The 12,859-nt window shown below is 49.3% G+C and overlaps 1 protein-coding gene across 2 annotated transcripts in view; it reads left to right on the top strand.

The window, feature by feature from the left end:
- ab (BTB/POZ-zinc finger protein abrupt) overlaps positions 1-12,859 on the top strand; it is a 276,036-nt gene that overhangs the window by 231,801 nt on the left and 31,376 nt on the right. Inside the window, exon 6 of one of the 2 annotated variants that reach the window (XM_053772824.2) lies at positions 2,650-3,549. The exons of the other annotated variant lie outside the window; for it this stretch is intronic. Within the exon in view, the coding sequence (XP_053628799.1) occupies positions 2,650-3,512 (863 nt within the window). The 3' untranslated portion in view covers positions 3,513-3,549. Of the gene's footprint in view, positions 1-2,649; positions 3,550-12,859 lie in introns of those variants that run through there. 2 annotated transcript variants of the gene reach the window in all.

Here is a 12,859-nt window from a genome sequence, read left to right as displayed (position 1 = left end):
GTCAGTTTGGGGTGACAGTGTAGCCAGGCTGAGGGTGACAGTGTAGCAAGGCTGAGAGTGACAGTGTAGCCAGGCTGGGGGTGACAGTATACCCAGGCTGGGGGTGACAGTGTAGCAAGGCTGGGGGTGACAGTGTAGCCAGGCTGGGGGTGAAAGTGTAGCCAGGCTGGGGGTGACAGTGTAGCCAGGCTGGGGGTGACAGTGTAGCCAGGCTGGGAGTGACAGTGTAGCCAGGCTGGGGGTGACAGTGTAGCCAGGCTGAGGGTGACAGTGTAGCCAGGCTGGGGGTGACAGTGTAGCCAGGCTTGGGGTGACAGTATAGCCAGGCTGGGGGTGACAGTGTAGCCAGGCTGGGAGTGACAGTGTAGCCAGGCTGGGGGTGACAGTGTAGCCAGGCTGGGAGTGACAGTGTAGCCAGGCTTGGGGTGACAGTGTAGCCAGGCTGGGGGTGACAGTGTAGCCAGGCTGGGGGTGACAGTGTAGCCAGGCTGGGGTGAGTGTAGCCAGGCTGGGGGTGACAGTGTAGCCAGGCTGGGGGGTGACAGTGTAGCCAGCCTGGGGGTGACAGTGTAGCCAGGCTGGGGGTGACAGTGTAGCCAGGCTGGGGGTGACAGTGTAGCCAGGCTGGGGTGACAGTGTAGCCAGGCTGGGGGTGACAGTGTAGCCAGGCTGGGGGTGACAGTGTAGCCAGGCTGGGGGTGACAGTGTAGCCAGGCTGGGAGTGACAGTGTAGCCAGGCTGGGGGTGACAGTGTAGCCAGGCTGGGCGTGACAGTGTAGCCAGGCTGGGAGTGACAGTGTAGCCAGGCTGGGAGTGACAGTGTAGCCAGGCTGGGAGTGACAGTGTAGCCAGGCTTGGGGTGACAGTGTAGCCAGGCTTGGGGTGACAGTGTAGCCAGCCTTGGGGTGACAGTGTAGCCAGGCTGGGAGTGACAGTGTAGCCAGGCTGGAAGTGACAGTGTAGCCAGGCTGGGAGTGACAGTGTAGCCAGGCTTGGGGTGACAGTGTAGCCAGGCTTGGGGTGACAGTGTAGCCAGTCTGGGGGTGACAGTGTAGCCAGGCTGGGAGTGACAGTGTAGCCAGGCTGGGAGTGACAGTGTAGCCAGGCTGGGAGTGACAGTGTAGCCAGGCTTGGGGTGACAGTGTAGCCAGCCTGGGGGTGACAGTGTAGCCAGGCTGGGAGTGACAGTGTAGCCAGGCTGGGAGTGACAGTGTAGCCAGGCTGGGAGTGACAGTGTAGCCAGGCTTGGGGTGACAGTGTAGCCAGGCTTGGGGTGACAGTGTAGCCAGGCTGGTAGTGACAGTGTAGCCAGGCTGGGAGTGACAGTGTAGCCAGGCTGGGAGTGACAGTGTAGCCAGGCTTGGGGTGACAGTGTAGCCAGGCTTGGGGTGACAGTGTAGCCAGCCTGGGGGTGACAGTGTAGCCAGGCTTGGGGTGAAAGTGTTCCCAGGCTGGGAGTGACAGTGTAGCCAGGCTGGGAGTGACAGTGTAGCCAGGCTGGGAGTGACAGTGTAGCCAGGCTGGGAGTGACAGTGTAGCCAGGCTGGGGGTGACAGTGTAGCCAGGCTGGGAGTGACAGTGTAGCCAGGCTTGGGGTGACAGTGTAGCCAGGCTGGGGGTGACAGTGTAGCCAGGCTGGGGGTGACAGTGTACCCAGGCTGGGAGTGACAGTGTAGCCAGGCTGGGAGTGACAGTGTAGCCAGGCTGGGGGTGACAGTGTACCCAGGCTGGGAGTGACAGTGTAGCCAGGCTGGGAGTGACAGTGTAGCCAGGCTGGGGGTGACAGTGTAGCCAGGCTGGGGGTGACAGTGTAGCCAGGCTGGGGGTGACAGTGTAGCCAGGCTGGGGGTGACAGTGTAGCCAGGCTGGGGGTGACAGTGTAGCCAGGCTGGGAGTGACAGTGTAGCCAGGCTGGGGGTAACAGTGTAGCCAGGCTGGGAGTGACAGTGTAGCCTGGCTGGGAGTGACAGTGTAGCCAGGCTGGGAGTGACAGTGTAGCCAGGCTGGGGGTGACAGTGTAGCCAGGCTGGGGGTGACAGTGTAGCCAGGCTGGGGGTGACAGTGTAGCCAGGCTGGGGGTGACAGTGTAGCCAGGCTGGGGGGGTGACAGTGTAGCCAGGCTGGGGGTGACAGTGTAGCCAGGCTGGGGGTGACAGTGTAGCCAGGCTGGGGGTGACAGTGTAGCCAGGCTGGGGGTGACAGTGTAGCCAGGCTGGGGGTGACAGTGTAGCCAGGCTGGGGGTGACAGTGTAGCCAGGCTGGGAGTGACAGTGTAGCCAGGCTGGCAGAGGACCTCTGAGTGTGTCTAACACTGTGGTTGGCATCTCTTTTTTAAAAGTCTCTCTCCTAGTCATGTTTGTTCTACATTTTAATGCTACATTGGTGTCAGTTTTTTCACTCTTCGATCGCTTAAGATTTGTTTTATTTTCACCCCTCAATGTCTCATTGATCACTGCATGGTTTTTATACCTCATTTTCTCTAATACTTATTTAAAATTCTACCATTTTTTTAATTAAAATTTTGGAAATCTAAATTCAGATATAGTCAGTCTGTCAGTAAAAAGCTTAAAATGCTTTTGTGCCTCACACTAAACTTGACAGCAAAATCCATAAGAGATCAGCTGACCACAGTGATGACGTCACTTGCAGGGTGTACGGGGTCACGTGACCTCGATCTGTCTGTGCTGATGTGTCAACTGGGAGGTGTCGAGCACACTGCCCCACCACAGCAGGGCATGCAAGTCTCCCCGGGGGGCTCCTCCTCTTCTTCAGCGGGTCCCAGCAGCATGCAACTGTGGCCACACTCGCAGCAGAGCCAGCAGCAGCAGCAGCCGCAGCAGCAGGAGCAGCAGCAGCAACAACAACAGCAGCAGCAGCAGCAGCCGCGGCCGTGGTGCGAGGCATGTGGGCGTAGCTACAGCACAGTGGGCAACCTGAAGCAGCACCTGGCTAACGTGCACGGGCGTGGGGAGTGGGTGGGGTGTGGCGTATGTGGTAAGACCTTCAAGACTCGCCAGTACCTGCAGTCACACCTTCTACAGCAGCACGGCATCAGGCAGCGACCCACCCCGCTCCTGCCCTCCTCATGCCCACAACCCACCGACCCCGCCCACCCCATGATGCCCCACGAGTCACCGTCCAGCTCTGCACAGACACCTCCATTCAGCCCTGCCCACCGCCCATTCCACACCCACTCATCCCTCAATCCCACGCTGCCCCAGGCGTCAGCGTCCTCAACCTTCACCAATCCCGGCCACTCTTCCTCATCGTCAGAGTTCACCACCGCTGCTTCGCTTAATGGCCACGCTCATCCACCTCACTTTGGGCAGTCTTCGTCTTACCCCCAAGCCCATAACCCCGCCCCAGCCCTCCGCCCTGCCCCGCCCCAGCCGGACAGCAGTGGGCAGGCAGCCAGTCCACCTCCACAACCAATAAAGCAGGAACGCTTCCCTGCCTTTCAAACCACACAAATCAAACAAGAAATATCAAGTGACAATTATTACACAATATAACCTTTAGGATTAATGTAAATATTTAATGAATTGATGTACATAATGTGGATATAATTATATATGTAAAAAAAAAAAAACAATGTGTCTGAAGCAATATGTGTGGTGTATATAGTCAGAAATGCACTAGTGTTAGCAGACTTAATCACCTTGACGTTGATATAGCGTCATACACCTGTGGTGCTGATTGTGATACTAGTGTGGTGTGTATGGTGCTGAGGGTGTAGACGTGTGTGTGTGTACGTGTGTGTGTGTACGTGTGTGTGTACGTGTGTGTGTGTACGTGTGTGTGTACCTACCTTAATGTGGTTGTAGTTTAGTGTTATGGTTATGGTTTTCCATCATAAGTCTGGTGCTCCTCCGGTGATAGCCTCGTTATTATGCTTACTCCAAGGTGTTTCCTCCTTGTTCGAAGTTTGTAGTCTATCTCTTCTATCTGTTTCCCGAGATTTTTACTCAGACTCTTGTCTTCTTCTTCCTTCTCCAATTTTCATAGCTTTGCACTCGCTGGGTCCCAGCAGCAAGCAATATCTGACAATCTCATATTTTTTCATCATTCTCTAACTAAACACTGAACTCTCTCTCTCTCTCTCTCTCTCTCTCTCTCTCTCTCTCTCTCTCTCTCTCTCTCTCTCTCTCTCTCTCTCTCTCTCTCTCTCTCTCTCTCTCTCTCTGTCTGTCTGTCTCTCTCTCTCTCTCTCTCTCTCTCTCTCTCTCTCTCTCTCTCTCTCTCTCTCTCTCTCTCTCTCATATCGTTTACATATGTGACGAACAACATCAGTCCCAATACTAATCCTTGTGGGATCCCACATATCATGTCTACCAGTCTTTTCATGTCATTCGTGGCCACCACCCTGTCTCCTCCCCTTAAGTAATTTTCATTGTAATGCAGTAGCTTTCACGTTATCTCTATTTACTCTTGTAGTTTGTTGATCAGCCTCTTGAGTGGTACAGCGTCAAATACTTTCTTACATTCCGTAAATATGCAGTCGACCCACACTGTCGTAGAGCTACAGTATGTTTATAGGACACGACTTTCTCAAGACCCGTGCTGTGTGTCATGATCCATGCTGTGTGTCATGATCCATGCTGTGTGTCATAATCCATGCTGTGTGTCATGATCCATGCTGTGTGTCATGATCCATGCTGTGTGTCATGATCCATGCTGTGTGCTATGATCCATGCTGTGTGTCATGATCCATGCTGTGTGTCATGATCCATGCTGTGTGTCATGATCCATGCTGTGTGTCATGATCCATGCTGTGTGTCATGATCCATGCTGTGTGTCATGATCCATGCTGTGTGTCATGATCCATGCTGTGTGTCATGATCCATGCTGTGTGTCATGATCCATGCTGTGTGTCATGATCCATGCTGTGTGTCATGATCCATGCTGTGTGTCATGACACGTGCTGTGAGTCATGATCCATGCTGTGTGTCATGATCCATGCTGTGTGTCATGATCCATGCTGTGTATTATGGTCCATGTTATGTGTCATGATCCATGCTGTGTCATGGTCCATGCTGTGTGTCATGGTCCATGCTATGTGTCATGATCCATGCTGTGTGTCATGGTCCATGCTATGTGTCATGATCCACGCTGTGTGTCATGGTCCATGCTGTGTGTCATGATCCATGCTGTGTGTCATGGTCCATGCTATGTGTCATGATCCATGCTGTGTGTCATGACCCATGCTGTGTGTCATGGTCCATGCTATGTGTCATGATCCATGCTGTGTGTCATGACCCATGCTGTGTGTCATGATCCATGCTGTGTTATGATCCATGCTGTGTGTCATGATCCATGCTGTGTGTCATGATCCATGCTGTGTGTCATGATCCATGCTGTGTGTCATGATCCATGCTGTGTGTCATGATCCATGATGTGTGTCATGATCCATGCTGTGTGTCATGATCCATGATGTGTGTCATGATCCATGCTGTGTGTAATGATCCATGCTGTGTGTCATGATCCATGCTGTGTCATGATCTATGCTGTGTGTCATGATCCATGCTGTGTCATGATCCATGCTGTGTGTCATGATCCATGTTGTGTGTCATGATCTGTGCTGTGTGTCATGATCCATGCTGTGTGTCATGATCCATGCTGAGTGTCATGATCCATGCTGTGTGTCATGATCCATGCTGTGTGTCATGATCCATGCTGTGTGTCATGATCCATGATGTGTGTCATGATCCATGCTGTGTGTCATGATCCATGTTGTGTGTTATGATCCATGCTGTGTGTCATGATCCATGCTGTGTGTCATGATCCTTGCTGTGTGTCATGATCCATGCTGTGCGTCATGATCCATGTTGCGTGTCATGATCCATACTGTGTGTCATGACACGTGCTGTGTGTTATGATCCATGCTGTGTGTCATGATCCATGCTGTGTGTCATGATCCATGCTGTGTGTTATAATCCGTGCTGTGTGTCATGATCCATGCTGTGTGTCATGATCCATGCTGTGTGTTATAATCCGTGTTGTGTGTCATGATCCATGCTGTGTGTCATGATCCATGCTGTGTGTCATGATACATGCTGTGTGTCATGGTCCGTGCTGTGTGTCATGATCCATGCGGTGTGTCGTGATCCATGCTGTGTGTCATGATCCATGCTGTGTATCATGATCCATGCTGTGTGTCATGATCCATGCTGTGTGTCATGATCCATGCTGTGTGTCATGATCCGTGCTGTGTGTCATGATCCATGCTGTGTGTCATGATCCATGCTGTGTGTCATGATCCATGCTGTGTGTTATGATCCATGCTGTGTGGTTTGATCCGTGCTGTGTGTCATGATGCATGCTGTGTTATGATCCGTGCTGTGTCATGATCCATGCTGTGTGTCATGATCCATGCTGTGTGTCATGATCCATGCTGTGTGTTATGATCCATGCTGTGTGTCATGATCCATGCTGTGTGTCATGATCCATGCTATGTCATGACCCATGCTGTGTGTCATGATCCATGCTGTGTGTTATGATCCATGCTGTGTGTCATGATCCATGCTGTGTGTCATGATCCATGCTGTGTGTCGTGATCCATGCTGTGTGTCATGATCCATGCTGTGTGTCATGATCCATGCTGTGTCATGATCCATGCTGTGTGTCAGGATCCATGCTGTGTGTCATGATCCATGCTGTGTGTCATGATCCATGCTGTGTGTCATGATCCATGCTGTGTGTCGTGATCCATGCTGTGTGTTATGATCCATGGTGTGTGTCATGATCCATGCTGTGTGTCATGATCCATGCTGTATGTCATGATCCATGCTGTGTCATGATCCATGCTGTGTGTCATGATCCATGCTGTGTCATGATCCATGCTGTGTGTCATAATCCATGCTGTGTGTCATGATCCATGCTGTGTGTCATGATCCATGCTGTGTGTCATGATCCATGCTGTGTATCATGATCCGTGCTGTGTGTCATGATCCATGCTGTGTGTCATGATCCATGCTGTGTGCCATGATCCATGCTGTGTGTCATGATCCATGTTGTGTGTCATGATCCATGCTGTGTGTCATGATCCATGCTGTGAGTCATGATCCATGTTGTGTGTCATGATCCATGCTGTGTGTCATGATCCATGTTGCGTGTCATGATCCATGCTCTGTCATGATCCATGATCTGTCATGATCCATGCTGTGTGTCATGATCCATGCTGTGTGTCATGATCCATGCTGTGTGTCATGATCCATGCTGTGTGTCATGATCCATGCTGTGTATCATGATCCATGCTGTGTGTCATGATCCATGCTGTGTGTCATGATCCATGCTGTGTGTCATGATCCATGCTGTGTATCATGATCCGTGCTGTGTGTCATGATCCATGCTGTGTGTCATGATCCATGCTGTGTGCCATGATCCATGCTGTGTGTCATGATCCATGTTGTGTGTCATGATCCATGCTGTGTGTCATGATCCATGCTGTGAGTCATGATCCATGTTGTGTGTCATGATCCATGCTGTGTGTCATGATCCATGTTGCGTGTCATGATCCATGCTCTGTCATGATCCATGATGTGTCATGATCCATGCTGTGTGTCATGATCCATGCTGTGTGTCATGATCCATGCTGTGTGTCATGATCCATGCTGTGTATCATGATCCATGCTGTGTGTCATGATCCATGCTGTGTGTCATGATCCATGCTGTGTGTCATGATCCATGCTGTGTGTCGTGATCCATGCTGTGTGTCATGATCCATGCTGTGTGTCATGATCCATGCTGTGTGTCATGATCCATGCTGTGTGTCATGATCCATGCTGTGTGACATGATCCATGCTGTAAGTCATGATCCATGTTGTGTGTCATGATCCATGCTGTGTGTCATGATCCATGTTGCGTGTCATGGTCCATGCTGTGTGTCATGATCCATGCTGTGTGTCATGATCCATGCTGTGTGTCATGATCCATGCTGTGTGTCATGATCCATGCTGTGTGTCATGATCCATGCTGTGTGTCATGATCCATGCTGTGTATCATGATCCTTGCTGTGTGTCATGATCCATGCTGTGTGTCATGATCCATGCTGTGTGTCATTATCTATGCTGTGTGTCATGATCCATGCTGTGTGTCATGATCCATGCTGTGTGTCATGATCCATGCTGTGTGTCATGATCCATGCTGTGTGTCATGATCCATGCTGTGTGTCATGATCCATGCTGTGTCATGATCCTTGCTGTGTGTCATGATCCATGCTGTGTGTCATGATCCATGCTGTGTGTCATGATCCATGCTGTGTGTCATGATCCATGCTGTGTGTCATGATACATGCTGTGTGTCATGATACATGCTGTGTGTCATGATCCATGCTGTGTGTCATGATCCATGTTGTGTGTCATGATCCATGCTGTGTGTCATGATACATCCTGTGTGTCATGATCCATGCTGTGTGTCATGATCCATGCTGTGTGTCATGATCCATGCTGTGTGTCATGATCCATGCTGTGTGTCATGATACATACTGTGTGTCATGATCCATGCTGTGTGTCATGATCCATGCTGTGTGTCATGATACATGCTGTGTGTCATGATCCATGCTGTGTGTCATGATACATGCTGTGTGTCATGATCCATGCTGTGTGTCATGATCCATGCTGTGTGTCATGATACATGCTGTGTGTCATGATACATGCTGTGTGTCATGATCCATGCTGTGTGTCATGATCCATGCTGTGTGTCATGATCCATGCTGTGTGTCATGATCCATGCTGTGTGTCATGATCCATGCTGTGTGTCATGATCCATGCTGTTTGTCGTGATCCATGCTGTGTGTCATGATCCATGCTGTGTGTCATGATCCATGTTGTGTGTCATGATAAATGCTGTGTGTCATGATCCATGCTGTGTCATGATCCATGCTGTTAGTCATGATCCATGCTGTGTGTCATGATACATGCTGTGTGTCATGATATATGCTGTGTGTCATGATCCATGCTGTGTGTCATGATCCATGCTGTGTGTCATGATACATGCTGTGTGTCATGATCCATGCTGTGTGTCATGATCCATGCTGAGTGTCATGATACATGCTGTGTGTCATGATACATGCTGTGTATCATGATCCATGCTGTGTGTCGTGATCCATGCTGTGTGTCATGATCCATGCTGTGTGTCATGATCCATGCTGTGTGTCATGATCCATGCTGTGTGTCATGATCTATGCTGTGTGTCATGATACATGCTGTGTGTTATGATCCATGCTGTGTGTCATTATCCATGCTGTGTGTCATGATACATGCTGTGTGTCATGATACATGCTGTGTATCATGATCCATGCTGTGTGTCATGATCCATGCTGTGTGTCATGATCCATGCTGTGTGTCATGATCCATGCTGTGTATCATGATCCATGCTGTGTGTCATGATCCATGCTGTATGTCATGATCCATGCTGTGTTTCATGATCCATGCTGTGTATCATGATCCATGCTGTGTGTCATGATCCATGCTGTGTGTCATGATCCATGCTGTGTGTCATGATCCATGCTGTGTGTCATGATCCATGCTGTGTGTCATGATCCATGCTGTGTGTCATGATCCATGCTGTGTGTCATGATCCATGCTGTTTGTCGTGATCCATGCTGTTTGTCGTGATCCATGCTGTGTGTCATGATCCATGCTGTGTGTCATGATCCATGCTGTGTGTCATGATCCATGCTGTGTGTCATGATCCATGCTGTGTGTCATGATCCTTTCTGTGTGTCATGATACATGCTGTGTGTCATGATACATGCTGTGTCATGATCCATGCTGTGTGTCATGATACATGCTGTGTGTCATGATCCATGCTGTGTGTCATGATCCATTCTGTGTGTCATGATACATGCTGTGTCATGATCCATGCTGTGTGTCATGATCCATGCTGTGTGTCATGATACATGCTGTGTGTCATGATCCATGCTGTGTGTCATGATCCATGCTGTGTGTCATGATACATGCTGTGTCATGATCCATGCTGTGTGTCATGATACATGCTGTGTGTCATGATCCATGCTGTGTGTCATGATCCATTCTGTGTGTCATGATACATGCTGTGTGTCATGATACATGCTGTGTATCATGATCCATGCTGTGTGTCATGATCCATGCTGTGTGTCATGATCCATGCTGTGTGTCATGATCCATGCTGTGTGTCATGATCCTTGCTGTGTGTCATGATACATGCTGTGTGTCATGATCCATGCTGTGTGTCATGATCCATGCTGTGTGTCATGATCCATGCTGTGTGTCATGATCCATGCTGTGTGTCATGATACATGCTGTGTGTCATGATCCATGTTGTGTGTCATGATCCATGCTGTGTGTCATGATCCATTCTGTGTGTCATGATCCATGCTGTGTCATGATCCATGCTGTGTGTCATGATCCTTGCTGCGTGTCATGATCCATGCTGTGTGTCATGATCCATGCTGTGTGTCATGATCCATGCTGTGTGTCATGATCCATGCTGTGTGTCATGATCCATGCTGTGTGTCATGATCCATGCTGTGTGTCATGATCCTTGCTGTGTGTCATGATACATGCTGTGTGTCATGATCCATGCTGTGTGTCATGATCCATGCTGTGTGTCATGATCCATGCTGTGTGTCATGATCCATGCTGTGTGTCATGATCCATGCTGTGTCATGATCCATGCTGTTAGTCATGATCCATGCTGTGTGTCATGATACATGCTGTGTGTCATGATATATGCTGTGTGTCATGATCCATGCTGTGTGTCATGATCCATGCTGTGTGTCATGATACATGCTGTGTGTCATGATCCATGCTGTGTGTCATGATCCATGCTGAGTGTCATGATACATGCTGTGTGTCATGATACATGCTGTGTATCATGATCCATGCTGTGTGTCGTGATCCATGCTGTGTGTCATGATCCATGCTGTGTGTCATGATCCATGCTGTGTGTCATGATCCATGCTGTGTGTCATGATCTATGCTGTGTGTCATGATACATGCTGTGTGTTATGATCCATGCTGTGTGTCATTATCCATGCTGTGTGTCATGATACATGCTGTGTGTCATGATACATGCTGTGTATCATGATCCATGCTGTGTGTCATGATCCATGCTGTGTGTCATGATCCATGCTGTGTGTCATGATCCATGCTGTGTGTCATGATCCATGCTGTGTGTCATGATCCATGCTGTGTGTCATGATCCATGCTGTGTGTCATGATCCATGCTGTGTGTCATGATACATACTGTGTGTCATGATCCATGCTGTGTGTCATGATCCATGCTGTGTGTCATGATCCATGCTGTGTGTCATGATCCATGCTGTGTGTCATGATCCATGCTGTGTGTCATGATCCATGCTGTTTGTCGTGATCCATGCTGTGTGTCATGATCCATGCTGTGTGTCATGATCCTTGCTGTGTGTCATGATCCATGCTGTGTGTCATGATCCATGCTGTGTGTCATGATCCATGCTGTGTCATGATACATACTGTGTGTCATGATATATGCTGTGTGTCATGATCCATGCTGTGTGTCATGATCCATGCTGTGTGTCATGATACATGCTGTGTGTCATGATCCATGCTGTGTGTCATGATCCATGCTGTGTGTCATGATACATGCTGTGTGTCATGATCCATGCTGTGTGTCATGATACATGCTGTGTGTCATGATCCATGCTGTGTGTCATGATCCATGCTGTGTGTCATGATACATGCTGTGTGTCATGATACATGCTGTGTATCATGATCCATGCTGTGTGTCATGATCCATGCTGTGTGCCATGATCCATGCTGTGTATCATGATCCATGCTGTGTGTCATGATCCATGCTGTGTGTCATGATCCATGCTGTGTGTCATGATCCATGCTGTGTGTCATGATCCATGCTGTGTGTCATGATACATGCTGTGTGTCATGATCCATGCTGTGTGTCATGATCCATGCTGTGTGTCATGATCCATGCTGTGTGTCATGATACATGCTGTGTGTCATGATACATGCTGTGTATCATGATCCATGCTGTGTGTCATGATCCATGCTGTGTGTCATGATCCATGCTGTGTATCATGATCCATGCTGTGTGTCATGATCCATGCTGTGTGTCATGATCCATGCTGTGTTTCATGATCCATGCTGTGTATCATGATCCATGCTGTGTGTCATGATCCATGCTGTGTGTCATGATCCATGCTGTGTGTCATGATCCATGCTGTGTGTCATGATCCATGCTGTGTGTCATGATCCATGCTGTGTGTCATGATCCATGCTGTGTGTCATGATCCATGCTGTTTGTCGTGATCCATGCTGTTTGTCGTGATCCATGCTGTGTGTCATGATCCATGCTGTGTGTCATGATCCATGCTGTGTGTCATGATCCATGCTGTGTGTCATGATCCATGCTGTGTGTCATGATCCTTTCTGTGTGTCATGATACATGCTGTGTGTCATGATACATGCTGTGTCATGATCCATGCTGTGTGTCATGATACATGCTGTGTGTCATGATCCATGCTGTGTGTCATGATCCATTCTGTGTGTCATGATACATGCTGTGTCATGATCCATGCTGTGTGTCATGATCCATGCTGTGTGTCATGATACATGCTGTGTGTCATGATCCATGCTGTGTGTCATGATCCATGCTGTGTGTCATGATACATGCTGTGTCATGATCCATGCTGTGTGTCATGATACATGCTGTGTGTCATGATCCATGCTGTGTGTCATGATCCATTCTGTGTGTCATGATACATGCTGTGTGTCATGATACATGCTGTGTATCATGATCCATGCTGTGTGTCATGATCCATGCTGTGTGTCATGATCCATGCTGTGTGTCATGATCCATGCTGTGTGTCATGATCCTTGCTGTGTGT

This window comes from Cherax quadricarinatus, chromosome 9, assembly GCF_038502225.1.
Source record: "Cherax quadricarinatus isolate ZL_2023a chromosome 9, ASM3850222v1, whole genome shotgun sequence".
NCBI classification, from domain to species: domain Eukaryota; kingdom Metazoa; phylum Arthropoda; class Malacostraca; order Decapoda; family Parastacidae; genus Cherax; species Cherax quadricarinatus.
The sequence above is the reverse complement of the archived record's forward strand: the minus strand, read 5'-3'. Positions and strand labels throughout refer to the sequence as shown.